At 36.8% G+C, this 25,522-nt stretch overlaps 1 protein-coding gene across 1 annotated transcript in view; it reads left to right on the top strand.

The window, feature by feature from the left end:
• STK39 (serine/threonine kinase 39) overlaps nt 1-25,522 on the top strand; it is an 80,195-nt gene that overhangs the window by 32,071 nt on the left and 22,602 nt on the right. Inside the window, exons 9-14 of the mRNA XM_051787784.1 lie at nt 64-197; nt 3,489-3,537; nt 3,644-3,709; nt 14,857-14,979; nt 15,108-15,137; nt 16,929-16,996. Coding sequence (XP_051643744.1) covers nt 64-197; nt 3,489-3,537; nt 3,644-3,709; nt 14,857-14,979; nt 15,108-15,137; nt 16,929-16,996 — 470 coding nt within the window. The remainder of the gene's footprint in view (nt 1-63; nt 198-3,488; nt 3,538-3,643; nt 3,710-14,856; nt 14,980-15,107; nt 15,138-16,928; nt 16,997-25,522) is intronic.

Here is a 25,522-nt window from a genome sequence, read left to right as displayed (position 1 = left end):
CTTGCAATTTCTATGTTTGGAATTGGTTTTGCTTACAACACCTCTTTTTTGGATTTATTTTAGGTGTTAATGCTGACGCTTCAAAATGACCCTCCCACTTTAGAGACAGGTGTAGAGGACAAGGAGATGACGAAGAAGTATGGCAAATCTTTTAGAAAACTAATCTCATTATGCCTTCAAAAAGATCCTTCCAAGAGGTAGGTGACTATTGCCATGTACAGAAGAATTTTTTTTTAAAAATATATACTCTACTTTAAGTTACAGTGACATAATTTTTTAAGTGTATGATTTGAATTTTGTAAATAGCAGCCTTCAGTCATCTTCATCTGGGGAGAAGACATTGCCTCCTAATGATCCCTTACGTTTTCTTCTTCTGGGTTGTTATGTTATAGGTAAACATACTATTGAATTAAACTCTGATCAAATGCAAGTCCTTGCTCTACATCTTAATTTCTTGTCTGAGACAAGATATAAATCTTGCTACAGTCTAACAAGACTGTTCAGATTGATCAACAGAACTGTAGGTAACCAAACATATCAGTCTCTTGGCTTCGAAAAGAAATTATAAATAATTCTATGTTGATTTTTCTCATTTTGTGACATAAACTTAGTGTTGCCTTACTTTCCAGAGAAAATTACTTTTTAAGATATATTTATTTTTTACTGTGAAGTTAGTGGCTCCAAGCTTGTTGAGTTTTCTTCATGTGTGTGTGGACAATTGCACATCATAGCATCTTTGCAATTTGTTCTTTGTTCTTGCTATGTTTTGTGGATGAGACAGCCAAGATGATGAAAGTATTAAACATCTATTCCAAAACCATTGCTGAGGTCCCTGAATGATTAATTTATTCATCCTTTATTCATTTTTTTGCAGACCATTTTTGCAGGCTTCTTTTGCTGAAGAGTGGTAGGAAGCCCATTCTAATTAACATTATTTCTTAAGGCATTTAATATATCACTGTTTTGTAGAGTTTCAGAGCTAGTATTTTTGGAGAAAGATTGTTCTGAGAGAGCAGTCCTGATTGTGTGTGTGTCTCTTATGATGTGTACTTCTCTTCACTGATGTTGTGCTAATCTAAGTCCAGGATGTTGTTGTAGGGCATCAAGTCAAAAAGGTGACAGCAGGCATACTAGAGAAAAAGTATGATTAGGAAAAAAATCTTTATTCTTGAAATACTTGACATTTTTTATTTCACTCAAGGATCATTTGTGTGCTGTTTTCAGATTCCCAAAGCCCTTACACTTGTTGATCTTAGTAACAAGTCCTCATGTTTTAAGCTTAGTGCTAGAGTTTGGCTGCTTACAGATAAGCATGAAATGTGCTCTGGGTAATCAAGCTTCTTTTAGCTTCCAGTGTTCAGCAATTTTTAGGGCAAGATTAAATGGGTATGAAATCATGAGAAATAAATAAAATGGGTTTTCCTTGTCTCCTTGAGCACATAATGCTGAGGTACCTGACCTGTAGCTATGACATTAGCATTGAAACACTAGTGTTTAAGGTAATTATGCTAATTTATGAAAACACATGCAATATCTTCATACTCAGGATTGCCTTGAATTAACAATAAGACCAGCAGATAGATGCTCAGAACTGTGTGCCAGTTACTCTATACTGGTATAGAGCGAGTATTCTTATATTGGGGGTCATCTCTATTTTTTTACGTTTCTCACGAGCCAGGATCTAATTTTGCATGGAGATATCTCCAACAACCGTGTCAGTTGTGAGAGAAGTGCTTGCTCTTTATGGCAAATTCTAGGACTGGCGTTGCACTGTTGTTGTCTCAGACTGTGTTGTTTTTCTTTTGGGGATCTGTGTGTGGGTGTTTCTCTCTCTCCCCAGTGCCAAGGATGCTGCTCACAGTCCTCAGCTGCGATTCACTGCCGCAGGCTGGGTGGAAAAACAGGGCCAGAAAGCATGTCCAGACTGGTTCAGAAGTGTCTGGCATAATTAATGGTAGAGGAATGGAAAACAGTAGTTTGGATAAAACTTTATTAAAATCTAGCTTTTAACTGTGCTTAGCCCTGTTATGAGATGTGATGGTACTGGCTCACTGTAATTGGAGAAAGAACTTTAAAACTTTGACACAGAAGCTGATTTTTTTTTTGTTTCCCTTCCTTTTTTGCTCATCCAAGATATATATGTGAATTACTGCCAAGTCTGGTGGTCTCCACAGGACCATTAACGAGAACTCCTTTACTGTAGAGTTTGGTGTTTTGGAGAAGAAAAAAACCCTCCATACTCTATGAAACCTACTGTCTGTGTCTAAATTGAATGCTTTTTGTTAATGTCAAGGGTTGATTCATTATTTCTAGCAGGAGTGAATTGATATGTACATACACATTACTTACTACTCCTTTTTTTGTCACTTATTTTTCAGATATGTCCTCAAAGCAATAGACTAGTTCAGATTTTAGGTTTTTTTGGTTTTGGGACTGGAATTTTCCAAATTGAAGCTTTCCGCTATCTTAACTAGTTTGTGCGATATTCCATCTCTTGCTTGAATTAAAATGGAAAATGGGAGCAGATGTTGCTACTGTTCATTTGGAAGTGATGAATCTTGAAGATTGTGACTTCCCTAAATTTAGCTCTGTCAAAATTACTCTTGGATGGTTGTATGGGCTTCTCATGAAAGGATGAAAAGAACATGGAGGATTTCATTTCATCCCAGGAGATGTTTTGTTTTCTCTCCAGAGTCTGCTTCAGTACTAGAGTCTGGCTTTGGCTAGATAAGTAGCTTTTTTGATCCCTGAAGCTAGGGGAGACAAAATTTGCTGTTGGAATTACTTTGGTAGCTCTGAGATTGTGATTATCTGTTGAAAATGTCAAAAATATAAACTTAATGATGATGAGAAGAACCAAACTTGAACAGAACTGCAAGTAAAAATGAAATGTCTCAGTTTTGACATTACGACTGTTGCTTTGATTTGTATTTGTCCATTTGACTGGAAGATGCTCCTGATGACTCCCTTTGGTTTATGCATCATGTTAATTGTGTCAGTATAGTTTCTTTTGAATACCTGCTGAAATCAGTCAAGTTAAACAATGGCAGTAGCAGGTATTGATGCCGCTCTTTGGAAAACGTAATTATGCTTTTATTGCTGTGGAGCAAAGTTTTAGTTGCATTTGTAGAGTCACTCGGGGAAGAAAACAATACCTGACTTTTTTTTGTGTGTTTTGTTTTTTGTTTGTTTTAAAGGTAAAATGCACTTGCACTTGTGTTGAACAAAAAAAGGGGGGAAATTGGCAGCTTGAGAGACTGATTTTTTTTTCTCTTTTTTTTTGGTATTTTTACCGTAGAGAGGCTTAATTTTTTTCATGTGTGGTAAGTGAGTTTGTGTGAATTAATTCAGTAGCTATTATCATTCATTCCCCATTCATACAGTACTAATTCAAAAGTATTAGAGACGTACCATTTAACTAACGTCTTGTACTGTATTCACTGAGAGGGGTCTTTGTTTTCTGTTCTAATTTATTATTGATCTTTCAGGCCCACAGCAGCAGAACTTTTAAAATGCAAATTTTTCCAGAAAGCCAAGGTAAAACGTTTAACCCTACGAGTAAATTTTGCTCTGCCTTAAAATCTATGTGAAATTTCTGCTTTCCTCATATTGATTTTTAACTTAACAAATGTTGGTTTTGCAGAATAGAGAATACCTGATTGAAAAGCTTCTCACTAGAACACCTAATATAGCACAAAGAGCAAAAAAGGTGAGTATATTCACATCTTTTTCTTGACTGGTGTGGAAGAGAAAGCAGAGACTCTTTAATTGCCCTACCTTTTTAGTTGACTGACTGAGCCATTCATTTAATGCAGTCCTTCAAATATGGTGACTGTTGAATGACTGTTTTCTACAGCCTTGCTTTTTCTTGGAAGCCCCGAGGCATTTTGACTTCCTTTCTGGCCTTGTCAAAATGATACATGATGTTTTTCTTACATAATATGATTTTTTAACACTTTTGGAAAACTACAGGTGAAGTAGTTGTAGAAAAAAAGGTGATCTGTAAGCATAAAGGTTCATAAGCTGCAGAATTCTTGTCTCCACTGGTACTTAGAGAAAAGGTGAAGACACTATAAATGGTATTTATTGAGGACTGCCTGGTTCTTTTGATTATTTCAGTTGTTATTCTCAAATGTACATAAGTCAGGTCCAAACTCTGCAAGAGTGCTTCTGAGTTACTCAGACCAGTGGAGCCTTATTCCATGGGTGGTGGAGTTAAACCCACGGCATCTGGTGGTATTTCTGTGGTGCCTTTGGCACTTAAATAAGCTTACCAAGTCATGTGCAGCAGAACACAAAAAATAATAATTCTTGATAGGTAAGTATTTAAAAACCTTTAAGTGTGAAGCAAACTACTGTTCATAAGAACTGAGAAATAGGAATGAATGTAGAATCCTCCTTGTGTGTGAGAAATTATGGAACTCCCTTTTCCCTTTCTGTTGTGACTGAACTCACATGTCTCTTCAGTATGAGGAACCTGCTCAGAGACAGGGTAGTGTGCCAAGTCCGGCTTTCTAAAAGCAGGCTTTCTGGGAGGATGTTTTGAGGAGGGCATTTCAGAAAAGGAACTGTTTCAGGCTTTGTTGGCACATCAGTTAGACTTCAGCTGCCTGGACTGGCGTTTGGGAGATACTCTGTTGTCTTTGAGAATTACCGCTTTGGTGTAATTCTACAACACTGGAATGTTCTGACAGCTGGTGGCTCATACTTGGAAGAGGCAGTCAGCAAGATTTGAATTCTATGAGTTCTTTCTAATCTTCTTTTAGATGGAAGTTATTTTGGGAAATTGTTGGCAACGGTGGGGCTTTGAGAGGTTGGAGTGGAAAGCGTTCCTGAGAGGGCTTGTGGCAGGGGTGGTGGGCTGAGCAGGTTCTCACCTGCGCGGGCAGGGGAAGGGTAGTTCAGCGGTTTGGCCGTGAGGTGGCAGCAATGCCCACATAAAAAATGATCTAACTGGGAAAAATCATAGTTGTTTGGTTTTCATTTTACGTCTCGGGCCATACAGGAGTGATTCAGACATGTGCTAGTACCAGCTGGTTTTCTCATAGTGCTCGTGCCTTGTGAGATTCGTCTCCCAGCTCTATCCTCAGCTCAGCTTTAGAGACTGCACATTAACTCATGCGTACGTGCACATATACTTATTTCTTTAGGCAGCTTAGCATTTGGAATTGCAAAATGAATGCAGGATAGCCTCCCATACACCACCAGAAATAATTTTCTCAATGACTTTTTTGAAAATTCTTTCTAATTTGAAAGATGTGTCAATCTTAAGAAATCAAAGCTGTACAGTGATAGAGACAAATTAATAGGTATTTAATTACATCATAACTAGAAAAAAAATTGGATTTTAGCTAGGGAAAATGCTAAATTATGTATATTTTAAAAGGACACAATATTAAAATTCATTTGGGATTTAAAATTTAATTAACTTGTTAGAATTTTGAATGTAGCTGCAGTTTTAAGACAGCATAAAATATAAATGTACTCTAATAATAAAATGGTATTGGTTTTTTTTTAAAAAAACTTGTGTAAGTAGGGTTTGGTTGCTCAAACATTAACATGTAAAATGTCTAAGAGGTCGCTCTTGGAAGAAATAACCCCTGTAATAAAAAACTAATGTCACTGGGGCAATAGAGAGGAAGGAGCTAATGTCATCACTGCTTAAATTATCTTCTGTAGCACTTGGTGTAAAATGCCTTTGACTAATGATCTGTAGCACCACTGCTAGTACAGATGTCAGATCTACCCTGCAGTAATTTAATTTTTCTTCCATTTACCACATCTCTAATTGCTTTGCCTTGTTGCCCAGCCTCAGTTTAGTTTTAACTTTAAATTCTTTTCTCTTGACACATTATTCACATGTTTTGCTTCTGCCTTTACAGCTTATATTTGGCAGCTGGTTTTTACTGAATATGAGTTCAGGTCTGTTTGTGAAATCCTGAAACCAGATACACAGGTCTTGTATATGTGAGAAAAATATTTGATGCTGTAAGGATGTGTCCTGCTTTATATTTTGATCCTAATTTGTTAAGCAACATCTACATTGTGTTTTTAAAATACTGTTTAATATTAGAGTTGTAAGCTGCATCTTTGTGCACATGTACCCCCTGTTCCAGTGTTTCTTTATTTGCTCTTAATTCTTCTTATTTTTAAATGATGCCCTTCTTCCCTGCCTTAGCCTAGTAACTAAGGATAACACTGAACCACTTCTGGAATTCAGTTACTTAGGAGAAACATACCTCGCCTCTTCCTGTGCAGAACCTGCTTAGATATACAGTGGTACTGATCCACAGGAATGAGTGTTACACCACTGGTCAAAATCATAGAATCACAGAATCATAGAATCAGCTGGGTTGGAAGGGACCTCCGAGATCATCAAGTCCAACCCTTGATCCACTACTGCTGCAGTTGCTAGACCATGGCACTAAGTGCCACATCCAGTCTCTTCTTAAAAACCTCCAAGGACGGAGAATCCACCACTTCTCTGGGCAGCCCATTCCAATGTCTGACCACCCTTTCTGTAAAGAATTTCTTCCTTATATCTAACCTAAACCTCCCCTGGCACAGCTGAAGACCATGCCGTCTTGTCTTGCTGGTAGTTACCTGGGAAAAGAGACTGATGCCCATCTGGCTACGACCTCCTTTCAGGTAGTTGTAGAGAGTGATGAGGTCTCCCCTGAGCCTCCTCTTCTCCAGGCTGAACAGCTCCAGCTCCCTCAGCCTCTCCTCATAAGACCTGTGCTTGAGTCCCTTCACCAGCCTAGTTGCTCTCCTCTGGACCTGCTCCAGGACCTCAATGTCCTTCCTGATACATGATGTTTTGCTGGCAGTTCTAGGTTTCATTAATGGGACTGCTCACCCGTGAGAGAATTGCTGGTGTCCCAAAGAACTGGAGAAAAGGTAATGGTGAATGGTCTGAGCTCAGTGCAATTTGGTAAGCGAGGACATGGTCTAAAGCCACATTTTTGTCATCGATATAAATGTGGGAGCCGTGAAACCCCCTTGCAGCCTCTGCATGGTTAGGTGGTGTGATGGTAAACCAGCCTGCCCTGTCCTGCTTGGAGTAGGGCTGTGTACACCCCTGGGATAAAACAGCTCACCCAGATTTTGGATCTACTATTTATTAACCTGTGCTGAAGTAGTTTTAATTTTGAACCGAATGCTAAGTCATTTCATTTGTGATTAGAATTGCTATATTGGAATAGAGCAAATTTGAAACAGCTTTTAGAGTTCCACAGTCAGTTTTCAAACCTTGTCACACTAAAAAATTAATTATAACTGTAAGTACTTTGTATGCCCAAAGGCCCTGGGTCAATTTTATGGTTTTATAATCCTATTTTTTTAATTTTGAAAATCTCCTGCATGACTGCCACTTCCACAAAGTGAACAGGGAAAAATACATTAAATGTGTCTGCATTTCATTTTATTGCTGTCTGAAGTGCTGCTAGTAAAAAAAAAAAAATCTAAGTAATAATTAGGTTTGAATTCTATTTTTGGAAAGGTGGTACTTCATTGTGCTCTTAACAGAAGCTTTTTTAGAGCTGGGAGTTGGAAGTTACTGGGAAAAACCTGTGACAGCATGAAGAGATGATTAGTATGAGTGATATCAGGTTTTATTATACTTCACTAAAAATGTCCTTACTGATGGGTTGAAATTCTAGCTCCTCAGTACAGCTATTTTAAGGAAATGGCCATGTTTCCTTATATAAGAAATCATCGATCCCCTGCATTTAATGAGCAAAATATCATTATATCCTGGATTTTTTGGACAGCTCTAACAGCATGATTGCACCTCAGCAAGCCATACATATGCAGCACTTCCTTGTTTCAGTAGTGGACTTAATCTGATAGATACACCACACCGATGTTATATGTTAGTACAGCTGGACTCCAACTGTCTTGAAAAGCAGAGAGCAACATGAGCTTGAGCTCAGCTTGTTACTAAAAATATGTATTAATTTTTCTTTACACTTGAAGAAATATTTATTTCATTAATGTTGATGTATCAAGTGAAGGGATATGTACTACACTGGAACACTTTTTCTGGAAAGCAGTAGCTGAACTATAACTATGTATTTGGCAAGGCTTTGTGTGAGGGAGGCCTCTCCATCACAGAGGATTAGTTATTCAGTTTATCCAGAACACTGCTACAAATAAAAAAATTACTGCAACCGTGTTTATATTGTTGGATATTACTAGAAAAAAATAAAGGAGAAATTGGCATTCGGAACCATGTCAGGTTTTTTATTTTTCAAGAAGTTGTTGGAAGGGAAATTTAATGAAATCACTTTTTCCATAAAATGTAAACTTGACAAAAATTCACGTAATCAGAAAGCAGTGCCATCTGTAGTGGTTAGTAGAAGTGGAAAGTGTTTTAAGGGGCAGATACATGAAGTTGCATCAGCTTTATTTTAACACTTCAGATAAAGGAAGAAGATTGCTCAGTGTTTTTGTCTGAATGCAGTTGTGCCATTAGATGCAAAGAACTTCGTACAATATATGGGTTTGTCCATCTTTTCTTTCACAGAGTGCTTTTACCATCTGTATGGAGTTTGTGAGGTTGGATTATTGTGCCCTCTCAAGTGGACCTAATTGGTATAGAATAGGCAAGCTTCAAAACAAACCATGGCTTAGTTGAGTGCCTTTGTACTTCAGATGGCCATACGCATATCTAAAATAACTTGTGCTACTTGTTATGGCAGATTCATCTTGGTCATTAAAAAGCAGCCCTCTTCTGTATTGGTGGGTTCATGGACTATCCCTGAGATTAATTTAGTTGGTTAAAGCATGGTGCTAATAATGCCAAGGTTGCATTGATACCAGTGATATTCTTGGAAGTTCCTTGGGGGAGCTGCAGGGGAAGTATAGATGAAACAGGACATCCTTGAGATGGTGCTACCATCCTTGAGATGGTGGTATTATAGGGGACTTAATTTAGCTGAGAAGTGCTCTTGGCTCAAGAAGTTAAAATTATGGCTGGAGCTGAAAACTTCAAGGTTTTAATCAGAACAAGTAGATTAAACCAAACAGAGGAGAAAAGTGGGCTGGAATAGTAATAGTTCATTTCTGTTTAGCAGTAAAAAGCAGGTTCATGAGAAGATTATTCAAACGGTGCATCTGCAGGTGAAGGGAAAGACATACAGTATATGAAGAGAAAGGGGAATGAGAGAGATGTGTGGATCCCAGCCAAGCTGTGTGGGATTTACCAGCAGCAGAGGGCAGCTGCGTCCAGTGTGCCGTGTGTCCGTGCATCTGGGGATTTGGTCCTGCCTGAGCTGTGTGTGGAGTCAGTCTGGGAGAGCATCACTCAGTTAGGAGCACCTCCAAGTCTGGGATTTGAAATGCTGTAACCTGATTAAATGCATGCTTGAATGCGTGCTTCATTTTAGTATCTGACTAAAATAGAAACAGTGGGGTTTTATAAAATTGGATTTTATAAAAATTGCAGATCTGTGTTCATTATTTTCATGTCAATTTATAACTTTTTGGAGAACTACACTCAAATTTGCATTTTAATCACCCTAATATTTTATAAAATGTCTTGAATAAGGTTAGGTCTCTTTAAAATCTGTGAGGAATGCAGAATGTATATTACAATAATTTCTCTTATGTGCATAAGCAAATGGAAATGCTGGAGAAAATAGAAAAGGGTAGAAATCAGAATTTCACCTTGAAATGGTACTTAAAAGCCTCTGAGTTTGAAAGTAAGTGAAAGTCGTAGTAAATTCTTCTTTGAATTCTACAGTAATAGACTATTTTCCTGAATATTTTTAAATATGTCTCTATTGCTGATAGTGAAACCCACCTTGGCATTATTAGCACCATGCTTTACCATTCTACTACTGAATAAGGAAAGCTGTAAATGAGGCTATATTTGTCTTCTTTCTTTTCACCTCTGGTTATTTTAAGAAATTAAACGGCTTGGATGATAGAAAAGGATGGTGGAACCAGACAATGCTGATTATAAAGGTGGATCTAGTGATCCCTCCAACGGAAAGTCTTTCAGTAGTGGATCTTTATCTTTCTTTGTCACCTTTCAGAGTATTAAGTTACTTTGCCAATTTGCTGTATCTTTGATTTGCTTCCTTTGATTCTTGCAGGTACCTTCTTGGCCTTGGCACCTTAGTTTGATTGGGAGAATGAAAGGGGGCAGGCAGGGAAAAGAAAGAGGATAGAAGAGAGCCTCTCTCTGCTTGTCATTCCTGATGGCCCATTTGGGATTCCTTGTTGTTGAGGTGAAGTGTTGCTTTTGAGGAACAGTGCATCTCCTCTGTACAGTTAATTGAAAAAATCCTCCTCAGCACAGGTACACATCGTGACTGAAAGGACTGTTGTTAAAATGTGAATGAAAGAATCATTTGCAGTTAATAACATTCACTAATGAAGTTTATGTAGCAGAACTTATAAAAGGAGAAATAAAATCTGAAAAACAGAAATCATACTGAATTACTAAACTTGTACATTTGCTATGTTGCTGGAATTTCAGCAAAACACTGCAGTTTCTCAAAGCAAAATCAGATTCAAATTTTGGACTCCAGCTGAAAACAGAGATAATAAGTATGTTGCAGTGCTATGTAAAACTTTACAGTTTTGGAAAGCAGAATTAGGAGGGCAGGGAATTACCTACACTTGTAAACAAGATGGTATCAAAATAGCATCTCTAGTTTGAGCTGCTAGGTTTTGCTGTCTCTAAGCAGCACTATCCCAGCAGCAGAAAAATCAGTGAAGAGTGATAGGAGGAGGGCTTTGGACAAGGAATCCCCCACAGTGGATGGGGAGTTGGTACACTGTGTGTCTATACCCATTTTTCATCATTTCCTCTAGAGTTGTAGGAATGAGCTCTCTTCTCCCCTCTCTCTTCAGCTAATAATGCCTTTTTTTAGTCTCACTGATAGCTGTGTTCCATATCTAAACTGAGAGTGTGGGTAAGATTTCATGGCAGACGATTGATGGCCATGCCCTTAGGTGTCACACTTCTCATCATGTAAGCATGATACTGTTTGGCTATAAAAACAAACCAGTATCATAAATATTTAAAGCAAATGCTCTCTTTTTTTTTTTTCCCTTAACAGATTTCTGTATTTGTTGACTTCTGTTGTGTTATCCCTTAAAAAGGGTGCTCTTCAAGAACCCGTAGAGAGACCTAAAGGAGCCCTGTTCAATGCAGAATTATCAGTTTCCTTTATTCGGTATTCTTTCATGAAGGAAAATGTAATGGTCTTACATTTCTTGACTTTAAGTTGCCAGTGTAATTTATTCCAGTAGTGAGTATTCCAGTAGTTCCTGCATATGAGTATGAAACATTGCAAGCTCTGCCTAACTTTTTTCCAAGCGGAGAAAAAGAAAGACTAAGGAGAATGGTTTTTTCCCATGATATTTGTGGTATACAGAGTGGCTTAAGAGGAGGGGACACTAACACCAAATTACCGAGATATTTTAACATCTTTTGAGTTCTACAAAGCAGAAATGCCAGAGTGTTACTTTAGAAAGGTAGTGGTACATCCCATTAATAACGGTAGTCTGCATAAGTCATGGTGGGAAAAAACAAGGTTTCAAATTGCATAAAACACATTCAGGTTTGCAGAATTTTTGTGGCTTTCATCAGAATAAAAATAAGACTTCACATTATAATGAACTCAGAGGAATTTAAGAATAGTCAGCACTGAAAAGATTAGGATTTTCATGGGACCTGTGAGACTGGCTTGAATGGGGATTAGCCCTCTCTTGAGGTAATACCTCAACTCTTGAACAAAGAATCATGTGTACATGTGGGAATTCATGCTCTGTCTTGGACCTAAGGTTATTTCATTTTCTTTTTTTCTTTTCAAAAATAAGATTACAGTGTAGGTGTTCTTATACAAAAAGACCAATGTTCTTTTGCATTAATATATTGTAGAAAGTGACTTCTCCATGCATGTACCTCAGGTGCTAAGCTGTGATTAAATTTGTAACTCTTTTAAGTGAAAGGCTGGTGCCATGATTGGATAAACACGATGATATACTGATTTTCTTTGTCACATTAGAATAAAATAATTTCATAGGGATGAGGATTAAAATTTGCTTTTGTACCTTAGGAAAGTTTTGCAAGATGGCCAAAGGTAAAAATTATAAAATCTGATTACTCTATAGGCTTAAGCTGTTTATGGAAGGAACTGATCAGGGATTTTTTTTGAGAGAAAAATACACAGGGCAAAGTGTAATACTAAAACCAAAACTGTGTTCAGTAATGTCCTATTTCTCATCTTTGTTCTTTTTATAAAATAACTGACGTGGTAACTAATTTTATAAATACTTCTCATGAAGTTGCATGAGAAGTGAAGCTCTTAGAACTTTTGATTAAAAAAAAAAAAGGAGAGGAACACTGGCTATGCAAAAACCCTCATCTTACCAATTACCAAGTAATATTCACACTTTAAAGAGTATATTTTTTTCTATAAGAACTTCTGTATAACAGTGGGAGTCCTGTCTCCTATAAGAACCAGTCTTAGGGGAAGGTGAGGGTATACAGTGTCAGTTGACTGGTCTGTCTTTCTCTATGCCTGAAAGCCAGATTTAGGCATTTATGAGGACAGACTGCAGAAAATGAAAACAATGAGGTGTTTAAATAATCACTTTGTCATTCTTGCTCTCTGGGGCATATGGGATTGGGTGTATCCTTACTGCCCTACTAACAGATGTACCACTGATGCTCTTTGGCTACAAGACAAAACAATTTTATCTCCAGAAGAAGCCAAGCTGCAATATTTCCAGAAAGATATGTATGTTAAAAAAAAAAAAAGAAAGATGGATTGCCTTCTGTAGATATACAGATGCAAAAAATGGAGAACAGCATTGGCTGTTCTCTCGTTAGAAATTGATAGGAAGAAGTGTCAAGGTTCCACAAAGAGTTCTGCAGATATGTTTTAAATGGGTGGAGTCTACACATTTGCTGCTCTCCAGGAATTCAGGAACAAATTAAATTTGGACTCTAAGTTACCTGTATATGGAGGGTGGCAAGGCACCTTCCATGACAGTGAATATTAGTGCTCATTAGTGCCATCAGTTTTGCTTACACAAGTGCATCTCATTTACCATACCTTCAGATTACCACACTCTTTCTGTGGAAGAGAATTTAAAAATGCTCTTTTAAATCTATCCAGGACTCAATTGCAAATATTCAGTTGCTAGAGACTTTGGTAGGGATACCTTAAATAATTCAGATAGTGTGTAAAAAAGATTACTAGTTTAGTCATTTTATTAGTCATTTTATTCTAGAAAGAAGAAAAATACAATAGATACATAATAATGAAAGAATGAATTTGTAATGTGGTCTAGATTGTGTGCTGTACCATGTATGAAATGTAGTAATGTGTGTATACATTGGTATCCCACAGTGTATCCTTTTTATTTATTAAATTTAGACATGGAAATAAAATACTGAATCTCTAAGTGGGCCCAGTTCTTTGCTGTTTTGAGCAGTTGTGAATAATGAAGTAGAAAGATCTTAATGTTCAGAAAATGTTCATTCCCTTGTCACTCTACAAAAATAAACTTGTGAAGAGATTGCAGCAGCTAAAGAATCAGTGATGAATAATAGATTCTTCTTTCCCCAGTCTCTAACATCTACATGTAGTGAGCATGTCAGTGCCTAGTAGACAACAATTTATGTTTTGCTTCCTTATGCTGCAACCTTCTTTTTGCCAAGCCTTGGGAAATGTGGGCAGCTTCTGCATTCTGCTGCTGGAGGTGTGTCTCTGTCAGGCTGATTTGGGCTAACCTTTGGTGGGTGGGATTTAGAGTTGCCCTGTTCATCTGGTGTGTGGGGTTTTTTGTTTGTTAATTGGTTTGGGTTTATTGAAGTTATTTTTTTGATATCTTCTCCAACAGTAGATTTTGGTCTGAAATTACTTTTCTGCCAAGTTAGCTCTTTCTTTTGTGTGATGTGAACATTTAATGCTTTGTTCCTTTTGTTCTTTTAGCAATGTACAAGCTGTTTAATGGAATAACTTTTTTGTAATGAAAAGGATATACTTTAACCTTTACAAATTTATAGCACTGGGGAGCTTACCTGTACAAGCATTTGAAGTTGTACAGTGGAAACTGTATATTGGTTCAGTGGTGTGAAATAGAGAAACAGATTCTAATCTAAACACCAGCGGGGCTGCTGCTTATTGTGCTGTGCTTCCAGCATCATGGGTCTCAAAATGCATAGATGTGGGAAGAATTGATGGATGAATTGTTGTAGGTCTAAACATGATCTGGGGGAAAACAAGCATGTTGTCTGGCTCTGAAAAAGAGCAAGATAGCACCAGAAGAGTATTTGATTTTCAGATTTAGCAGCTGGATACTCCTATTATCCTTCATTAGACTTTTTGATCTGCAGGAGTTTGCCCAGCTAGTTTGGTGTGATGCATGCCTGCTTATCTTCTTAGTCTGTATACAGCTGCTGCTTTTTTTTTTTTAATAAGGATAACTTCATGTTTGAAGTATTCCTAATGCCTTTACACATTTTAAAGCTTTTAAGTAGGGCAATCAAAGTTCTTGTGTCCCAAGAACAACCTTGTCTGTGTAACTTTGCTTTCTTGAATAGCTTCCTTTCATTTCAAGCAGTAAAGCAGTTGTCATCTAATTGAGCTTGTTCCTAAGTGGTTGTAAAATATCTCCAAGCCCTGTTTCCCTATATGAATTTTGCACAGTTTAGCTATTCCCTCTGGCTTAAGGATGACTCCTGAGGTCAAATATTATTAGAATATGTTAGTGACTCCTGCAGCAAATTACTGAAAGCACGTAAAATAAAAATAGCAAAGAATTGCTGATTAACCAGAACACTGATAAAGACTAATAATGTCTATGTAATAGTCAACAATATTTTGGTAGGTCAGGCGAGTGCCGGGTTCCAGTGGTCACCTCCATAAAACAGAAGATGGAGACTGGGAATGGAGTGATGATGAAATGGATGAGAAGAGTGAGGAAGGCAAAGCTGCTGTTTCTCAGGAAAAGGTACCTTCTGTTTCTGCCAAGACATTTACACTGTGCAATATATTCTGTCTTTATGTTAATTGTTAGCATTTCTGGATCTTTATTGCATAAAGCTGCATAGCTCATATCTCTTTGCATTTGTTTTCCAGTCACGAAGACTGAAAGAGGAGAACACAGAGGTAAAAATGTCTTTATCAATTTTTCTTTTCTTCCAGGTGTTTGAGTGATTTCTTTTTTGTTTCTGCTGTTAAAAATGTGAATTGAGGTTGGAGTGTTCTTCTGCAGCCTTGTATAGCAAGTATTTGTGAGGCTAGAGCTGTATGCAATTGTGCCTGTAACAATGAAGTTGAGCACACAGTGGGTAAGATGGATAGGAATTTAAAAGTCATGTTATATTTGTGCCCAGGAGAATTCATGAAAATAGGTAATTTGGCTGTTTTTAGGCAATCTTCATTACTGGGTCACACTGATTGCTATCTTTGTCAGAGTAATGATGACTGTGTTCAAGAGTAGCCAGAGGATCTCCAAATAATTTTTTGTTCCTACGATTTGTATCACAACATGTAGCTTATAATTAAAATGTTTCATTCCATACACAGTAAAATAATTCAGTACTGAAGCATATTTAGGTTAATTCAGAGGAACAAAATATCATGTTGAATTTCATGGCCCTGTGCTGAGAGTGTGGGAAGCGTTTCTGTTATAAATAATTGCTTAATAGGATTATATCTTAGAGAAAAAAAATCTCTTTCAAAAATGTCTATTTCTTGGGTGGGTGACCCTTGCCACTTTACCTGCAGTTTTGGATTATCTGGTTTTCATTGGTGTCATAGAAATCTTCTAAAAGACTAACAACTTCCTGCCAGATTTGGTCCTGTTAGCTCCTGTGATGACTCCAGTGTCTTCATTGCAGACCTGGTTTACACAGTGCTTCAGCAGCTGAGATAAAGCTGAGCAGAAAAAAAAAGGACTTCTCCACACAGTCTTTCTGTGTCTTAGTTATTAAGAGTTCTACAGTTTGTGATTCAGTTTATACAGGTAGCTCATAATAAAATAGTTGCTTAGTTTGTGAAGGAGACAAAAGCCTCTGCTTGAAGTCTTCTGTTGATTTTTGTTTTCCTAAATGCTCCAGAAGATGACTTGGAACTAAGACTAGTGCAGCTCACCACTCTTCGTGTGTGTCTGTTGGGTCTTTGGGATGCACATTCCTATACATTGAAATAACATGTCTGTTGAAGATGCAGAAGTAACAGTAGTAGTTTATATGAATGGAAGGAATTTAATGGAAGCAGAAAAAAAATTGCTCTTATTTTGTGAAAGTGATAAATAATTTTCCAAATATGCATTAATGTTTGTTGAAAATACACAGATAATAGAAAATAGGTACTGTGTAATGTTTTTATAAGTAGCTTTGATATGGAAGACAGTTTTGCCTGAGACTTCACGTCAGTGTTAGTTGAGAGCTGGGAAGGATATTACAGTGTGAGGGAGGAGTGAGAGTGTGAAAGATATCCATATTCCTGATTTTTCTTTGTGAAAGACGTCTTTGAGCTGTGATGCCTGCTTTGATATGGTACTAGTTCTTTGCATATGGGTAGATGGAAGACTTCTGTAACAATCAAAACTGTTACACAAAAATAATGTGAGTAGCTATTTGATATTCTCACTGTGTGCATATTATTTAATAGGTTATTTGAGCTTTGATGCAAGGTGAATTAAAAGCTCCTACACTCAGGGCTTTAATGTATTATCATTTGTATCTCTGTAATTGAAATTTGGTAGTTTTAGTGGTATCAGCTATATTTTAGACTGTGTACTGAAAGTGTTCAAAAGGTTTCTGAGAGTTAAAGAATGTGTTAAATATTCTGTGCTAACTTCAAACTGTTAGCATGGAAAGTTTTTTGTGATTTTTTTTCTTTTTTTCTTTTCATTTGGCATCCTTTATAAAACTTTGCTTTTTTCTCTGATAGTCTCAGCCTGTTGTTAGTGACGAATATAGTGAAGTTCCATGTGCGGTGAATCTTGTTTTAAGATTAAGGTAAGAGATTCTTCTATTTATTTAGCTGTATTGTCTTGATCTTCCTCATTACTTTCATAATATTAACATAAAATCAGTACTTTATATCTCTCAGTATGACCGCCATGAATTGTGTTTCTGTGACTAATTGCTGTCTTTTAATTACTTACCGAAGTAGTGTAAAACGAAAAGCAGAATATGAATGTGACTTCAGGCTAAGTGTACCCTTCATTAAGTATTTTCTTTCTTTTTTTTCCTTGCAATGAAGGATCACAGTGAGAGATTTTTAATGAGTTTCTTTCACACTTCAGCAGCCAGCCTCTGACAGAAAGAAACCACAGCTATATTACAAGTTGCCTACTCAAAACATTTTTCACTGGCACGTTTGATCAACCATTGTGGAGAAGTGACAGATATTTTAGAAAATGGATACAAATATGTGGTCTGACTTAAATTTATACTTAGTTAAAATGAGTCAGCTTACCTTTAATTATAATCAGTTTATAACTAAGATTTGAATTGCTTAATTGTGCAGTCTAGGTCTTGTATAAAACTATTTTTTCAAAAGAAACTTTGATAACTTATGTATTTACAGCCATTTTCCTTAAATGGCTAACATAGATAAAAAACTTACTGCCACTCTAAAACTTGCTTACCTATGATTTGTGTTGACAGGATATTCATGAGAGGTTGTAAAGTCTTAATTATTGCTATTGGGAAAAGTTAAATGTTACAGGTTAGTTTATGCTAATAAAGAGATAAGTCAGAAATAATTAGAAAATTACAACCAGTGTATTGGAAACAAATATGCACAACAAATAGCTTTAAAACAGTAACATGAAAAATTGTTAATGTCCTGGTTTCAGCGGTTAGTAATCAGAGAAAAACCAACTATGCAGAATGAGTGCCAACTTCCAAAATCTATTTTCTTCCCTTTTCTTTTACTGCTTTTCTAGTGACAGCTGCAAAAAATTGCGTGGCTGCAAAAGGTTGTTTACGAAAGGGAGGATTAATAAATTTTATTGTGGGGATAGGAAAGACTTAGAGATTATTTGGAATCATTTTAGTTGTCCAATTTACATAACTGCCCAGTTATGCTATCAATATTCTTTTTCATCTCTGCTGGCCGGTAGATGAAACCATTTACAAACAGATCAATTTGCACTGCTACGTGGATGTGCCAGTGAGGTGCTTTGGGTACTTATAAATTATGATGAAACCTGTGGAGTGATTAGCCCAGTTACTTGTGGTGTTGGCATCTTCAGAGGGCAAGCATTTTAGTCCTGCAAGTATAGTGAAATGTCAGGGATTATGCTTTCAGTTTTCTGCAGCTCTTAAGCCAGAAGTGAAGGAAGACTGATCCCAAGAGACTTGTGTTTCTGAGCTTTAATTTGCACAATGAATTTTTGTTCTTCTTAAGGATCCTCTTAATCTGGGTAGAAAAAATTCCCTCTCCCTGCCCTCCCTAAAAGCAAGTCTGTAGTAACTAGGTTAATGTGTTATAATTATGAAGGTCTAGGTGGCTGTTGGTAGAGAGGGGAGAAATGAAGAATTTCAGTTTTAGGAACCAGAAAGATTCCTTTAAATGGGAAAAAAAAATTAGTCTTGAAAAGCAGATGCACTCTGGTAACACTGTTAATGGGGATAAAATGAAAATCTGATGCATAATTTTGCTGAGTGAGTTTTGTTAATTTAACTGTCCTACTTTTGAGGGAAGAATGATCTGCAGTGCAAACTTCTGTCCCATGTAAACTCTAGGGAACTGCCTTGGTTGCACAGTTTATTGTGGAAGTTGATGCAAACATTTAGAACCTTATGGGCAGAAACTATTTAATACAAGGCTCTGGAGTGTGGACCATAAGGTTTAAAGAGTAGTTCCTGGGGATTTGGACAGGGCAAAAGCTAGGGAGATGGGCAACCTTAAACAGGAGTGAGGGGGCCTGGGCAGGGCCTCATGGGCAGGAAGAAAGTGCTCCTCTGCTTTGTTCTTTTTTCCTTTTCTACAGTGAGGCTACCCTGTGACAAAACCCATCAAAATTTAGATGACAGTTTGAATTTTTTTCTAGCAGTATGTTCCAAAAAAGGTTAACAGTATCCATAAATATTAAAAATTACTTTCACAAAGGGGGAATTCTGGCAGAAGAATGAATGCATTTCAGCAATTCTTTACCTGGATGGTCAGGTTCTGTTATTTTTTTTCCCAAATGGAGCGGGGTTGGACTCATTCAGTAATTGAGTAGGGAGTGCTAAATTAACACCAGCCTCTGTTTAGTGCAAATGCCTTTTTGTGGATCAGAAGCAGAACTCATGGCATTCCTTATACAAGTGGTGGCATTTAATGCTCACACTCAAGTTGGAAACCACACAGACCATCTGATTTTTCTGTCCTTAAATTGTATTTATTACCTTTCTGTTTTCATAATTTTCTCAGAAGGACTAACTTGTCAAAATATTCTCTCCTGTCAGAGTTGCTTGTTCAGTTGGAGATGACCATTTCCAGTTTGTTTTCTATCTTTTGCCCTGTTGTACCTTAGAGTATGTTGCCCCAGAAGTGAAATTAGCAGCAGTCTCTTTTAGGTAATTCCATGCAAAGCTTTTGAAAGGCTCTAGTATTAAATGCTAAATACAGTCCATTAGTGTTTTAAAGCTCAAGAGTAATTAAGAGATTGTGCTTGAATTTTGCAGTGAACTGAAAATACAGGTTCTTAGTTGCCAGAGCTGTAACTGTGACCCAGACTGAGTGATCATTACATTAAAATGCTGATGCTTCTGTATCCTCAGCCTCACACAGAGGAAGGTGTATTTTAGAGTAGGGAGGAATGAAATCTGTAATCCCTATTTTGTCCAATAAGGCTCCACAAAGAGAGGCTGAAGGCAATTGCCTGTGATTTAGTCCTACAACAGGTTCATACCACCAGGGAAAGGGAGTGGGGAGGAATTATCACCCTTGATTTGAAATTTCCAGTCTGACCACCAAGCTGTTACATTTACAGATTTAGGAAGGTCACTGTCGGAGGATTTGACTACTTGGATTAATTACAGAGATATTTCATGTAAAATTAGGAGACTTGTTAATGCTTAATAGTTAAGAATTGCAAATTATCTGCAGCAATCTAAGATGGTTAAATTAGCTCATATGACAGGAAAATAATTTACTGACAGTAATTTGCAGTGTCCCAGGACCTAATTTAATACAGTTCCTGCACACTAGATGATTAAGCCTATGGAAGAACAAAAGGGGCAAATGGAAATGTTTTACTGGCAAATGAATATTTCTGTTATTGCATATCTTATTTTAAATAGTGTGTAGGGAAAATGCTGAGGCAGGCTTGTCTGTAATGTCACTCTGTGTTATTTACATGTAAGTGTTTGTGTGTGTATTTCATACAAGAACTTTAGTATAATTGGAACCTATGTGTTATTTCATCAGCTCTGTGGAAGTGTATCTTCTGGGGATCTGGACAGGCATATACAAGTCCAAAGTGTAGCTAGAAGCAGGCAGTTGCCTGTGTTGCACTACAACAGTTAGGACTGTTAGAGTTGTTAGGACTGGACTTCAGTCAAATGTGATTTCCTCTCCATGCCAGAATGTAGATGATGACGTATCACTCATAAGTCTGAGCAGAAACTCAAGTGCTAATCTTCCTGCTTTTATGTAGGCCTAGTTTTTTTATCTCTTTCTTACAAAATCAGTTATATGTAAAGTTACAGGGAAAATGTGCTTAGCTGGAGGTACGTAGTAGAGCTACTCCTGTGTTGTTAATATTTGAGTTTGAGGCTTAGATTTGTAGGAGCAAATACCCAAAAGCTATAAACAAGCAAACCTCAAAACATGTTCTGGCTAGAGGCAGAATGAGTTTGATAATTTTGTTAGTGTACCATAAGCCAGCGTTCTCAATTCTCATTATTTTCTTTTTTTTTCTTTTTTCTTTTCTCCTTCTAGTTTCATTTTGATATCTTAAAAAAACTTCTGTCATTTCAGTTTTTTTTGTAAGAAGGGAGGCTGATGTGTGTCCTTCACCAAGGACAAGCATTTCTCAACGTTTTTGCTATTAGAGTGGCTTCTGTTCTCAAGTGTATTTAATGACAAAATCCACAAACAAACTCCCAGCTGTGTGGTAGATTTACAACTGGAAAGTAACAGAACTTGTCTGTAGTCTGGGAATTGATCCAGTAACAAACATCATAAGCAAAACCATTTGTAGTATTCTTGAAATAAATGCACCATTAATTACGGTATTGAGCACTGTCCTGCGTTTTATTTTGCCATCACCTCTCTTTGTCCTGTGAATCAAGGAGGTGTGGGCATGTGATTACTGAACTGAATTTTATTTTCACAGCATGGAGACTTCATTTAAATAACCTGTTTAATCATGATTAAATCATGACTGAAATCAGTAAGCAGTAAGCTTGATTAAACTATTGATTCTAATCCTGCCTTCTGTTTGCACCTCTATTTCCTTCAAAGTTTACTCTTTAAAAATGATAAATTATGCATTTCTTATTCACTACTTAAGTATGTTTTTATGCCTTGCTGTATGTTTATTGAAAATAAATTAAAAATTGAAAAATTTAGTTTAATTATGACCTAAATAATCCTGTATGCAATTGTTATACCATCACTAATTTAACTAAGAAATGATATATTGTTTATAAAAATAAATTTTATATGTAAAAATTATAATTATTCCACCAAAGAATCAATATATTTTTTTTGCTTATTAAATTTGGGTTATCAAGAAGATTTGCATATCTAAATATTTAGATGGAAAGGAATTAGGCTTTTAACCTGCACAGCTGTGGTTGTAAATTATGCAGGCAATTGCATTTGGGAATGTTGCTGATACTGAAATTTTAAAATCACTAAAGCTTTTTTGTTCCATTCTTTTTATTGTACTAATTACAAAAGAAAAAAAATCAGGGGAACAAAAACTAACAAGGAAACCTCAACCTTCAACCCCCAACCTTCTTTATGTTAAAGGAAATAATTTAAATCTTGACTTGATCTCAGTATCAAAAGTAATTTTATTTGTATTATTAATGGCATGTATGTTACTGGTCAACTGTAATAGTGTTTGCATTTTGATAATTCAAAATTTAATTCAAAGTGGATATTTTTCTAATACTTTTAAAAGCATTGCTTTTTCATTGACAGACCACACTGTTCTATCTTCATCTATTTGCTCTGGAGCTACCTGTGAATGTGGCAGTGTAATACACTGGGCAGGGTTGAAACCATTTGAAATAATTTTGTCTGTTTGTTCCCACTTAGTGTTGTGGTTCTCTGCCTTTCCACTGGTAGGGGTGTTCCTGGGGCTGTATTGGGTCGCTGTAAAGCAGTCAGGTTTTGGTTGGTTGGTTTGTGACTTCTGATATTTTTGAGGGGAAGGCAAAATTTTGACTGAACTCATTTTATTGATCATGTTTTGTCCATAAAGCACTTGTCATTGCTGCTTTAATGAGGCCACTGAATGGCCGCAGGAGGTGCACTGGGACACAGGAGGGACAAGAACTTCAACATAGGCGCAGACTTTGCTGGTGAACCTGATTTACTGTAAAGAGAAAGTTTGGCCTATGGCAGGAAAACCAGGTGAAACCTTTGAAAATTTTAAAACAAAGCTTAGACTTTTTTCTATGCTTCCCAAGTGATCAAATTATGTGCATGTTGTCCTCTCTGTTATTGAAATGCTCTCACTTCAGGGTGATTGTTTAATGTTACTGGTGTTACCAGTACTTAACTTCTGTTCTTTCCAGGAACAGGTCTGTTTTAGATCACATCTAGTTTCAACCAAGCATTGAGATTTTACCACATTAATAAATTCTCGGTATAACTGTGTACTGTCCTTCATTGTATTTCAAGTACTTGTTAAAAATTGATGTTTTTCAAAAGTTAAATCTTACCTCTGCTCTTAAAAAAACTTTTGTGCTACTTCAGGAATAGTATCAGGGGAAAAACACTTATGATCAATAATGCCATCTCTGCAGCAAAAAAACCTGATAGCTCTTTGACTAAGTTCTTTCCACCTGCTGATATATGAAAGAAGGTGGAAAATCTGAGCCTCAAAAAAGATTATGCAAGTGAATACTGCTTTTTGCTGCCTGTGCAGTGAAAGGAGTCACTGATAACTGAGAAAAAAAATACTGTTTGTTTCAGTTTGCTCTTTGATTTAGCTGAGAACGAACATAAAAAGGAGAAAAAAATTGAAGGGCTTTTAATGTTCTCCTGATTTAGCTTCTGGCATCAGCATCTGCAGAAAGAGAGAAGAAGCATATTTAGATTTAGATATATCTAAAATGTCTCTAGTTCTAACACTTCTGTGTCATGATATGTAGACTTGGGGCTGTAAACCAGGGAATGGAGAGAAACGACTTCATGTTCATATATCACTTCTAAAATGTTAAACATGATTTTCCAGAATTGCCTGGTGGCACTTGCATGTATCAGCTAGTTTTCTTGAGTTTCTTCTATCACACAACTTGTGTGTTTTCTTAGTTTTACTATCACATCCCATCTGTTTTTTACTAGACTGAAAGCACTCTGGTTTGAGTCTTAGGCAACCGGGACCTGTTAGCTATGGATAGAATAGCTGTAAAGTCCTTTCCTGAGGCAGGAGCTGTCAGCTACCCTGGAGCCTTGGGCAGTGTTCTTAGCTGATCTGATTGTGACCATAACAATTCACTTAGTGGCTGCTTTTTGTAACTACACTTGCCTTGTCTGTATGGTAAGTGGCATACAGCCAGTAAATCTTTTAACAGGTAACTTCTGTCTCATTCCAACAGCTTAGCAGCCAACTTGCAGTGTTTCATTGTGACATTGGCTGTTTTTCAGTCCTGAAAGCATCATTTAGCTGTGCTTTGCCTCAACTGTTGTTGCTATCTCTTGATGTGTACTGATTATTAAGTGTTGCATCATTTCAGGGATCTGCTCTTTACTCAAGAACATGTGATGATTAAATCGTAGGAGCAGTTTTCTATATTTAAGTGTTGAGTCCTATAACTTGATCTTGAAATATCATATGCTAAACATATTTCCTTCTTCCACTAATGAATACAGAGGGAGGGATAAGTTGTAAACCTATGGAGATTTTTCAGAACCACTGAAGTAAATGGTAGGGTTTTAATGGACTTATAATTGTGTATTTTGGAACTACATTTTATTAATACAGAGAGATTTTAGTCCCATTCTTCTTGGTGGCAATCTGGAAGCAATCAGACTTCAAACATCTATTTTGCTCTTACCAAAAGTTAACAGCGATGCCTTTTCATTTAATCTGGAATTGACCTGACGTCATTAAAAATAAGTTGAGGAGAACGATCTCCATAGTACTGGACAGACATAATCTGCTCTTGATAGTATGGTAATATGTAATGAGGAGCCTGATTATTGATTAGCAAATGACAACTGAGCATGAAAGAAAGAGATTTACATAAACGTGGTGAATCCTCAGTAACCTAATGCTTCTTTACAGTAAATGCTCTGTTCTCATGGTGTTTATATGATCCCACAGGAGCTTTAAAGTTCTGATTGACAAAATTACTTTAAAAAACAGACTTCCTCTTCTTACTGCTTTGGTTCATCTCTGTGCATGGTACCATGACTTCAGATATCAAGAAGAAAAGGGGGGCGAGGGCAGAGAAGAAGTGAGCTGTGATTTTTATTGGGGTAGGAGAGGGTTCTTACTTGCTCTGCCCTAGCTGAATGGTTAAATTACCATGGCTGAAGCGTAAGAATATTGCAGGGCAAGGAAAGTAAAGGTACAGAAAACTGAGATGCCAGACCAAACCTCGACTTTGGGACCAATGTATACATCCACTTTCAAAGATTTTACTCCTGCATCCTCTTTGCAATATTGGAAGTACAGTGCCAGTTTGTATTTCACTGTTTTGTGTGTATTAACTGTGTTCTGTAAATACAGTTGAAACAAAGTTTTAATTAATCAAAACTGAGATAAGAAACAGGTACTACATACCTTCAGAACAGGTATTTAATATTTAAAATGGGGTACAGCATCACTTTATCTGTGGCTACTCAGAAAGTAAATTCTGCTGTTAATAAAAAATACAGGGCATTGACTGAAAAATACAGCACCTGTGAAATAAACTAGCACTATAAAAACAAGATTACAAAGGGAACCATGTTTATCTTGGGTTTTATGTTGTAAGCATGTGAAAGTGAAAAATAGGTGACAAGTTATTGATAGAATGTTGACCTTTTGAATTTGAGTGACATTTGGTGTGGTCAAATACTGTTTGTCCCTCCAGCAAGAAAAAAAAATATAAGTACATTTCCTTTAAAAAAACCTGCAAACCCTAGTCTTCTGTAGTTTTTTTCCTCAATTATATTTCTTGCATCATATGCACAATGATCTTACCCCAGAGATGTAGAATAAAACTTGCATGAGTACAGCTCTAGGATGTGCAACAGACCTATCACTCTGATTAGTCCACTTCATTTTGATGTGAACTTTTGCTTTCTCTGCAGTCTAAATGAGTAAGTCATTTAAATTCTTCTGTGATTTTAATTACAGCAGCAACTGCAGTGAGGTA

This window comes from Manacus candei, unplaced genomic scaffold, assembly GCF_025592945.1.
Source record: "Manacus candei isolate 608988 ecotype Guabito, Panama unplaced genomic scaffold, ASM2559294v1 h1tg000023l, whole genome shotgun sequence".
Taxonomy (NCBI): Eukaryota; Metazoa; Chordata; class Aves; order Passeriformes; family Pipridae; genus Manacus; species Manacus candei.
Note: the sequence above shows the minus strand (reverse complement) of the source record. Positions and strands in the feature narration are given on the sequence as shown.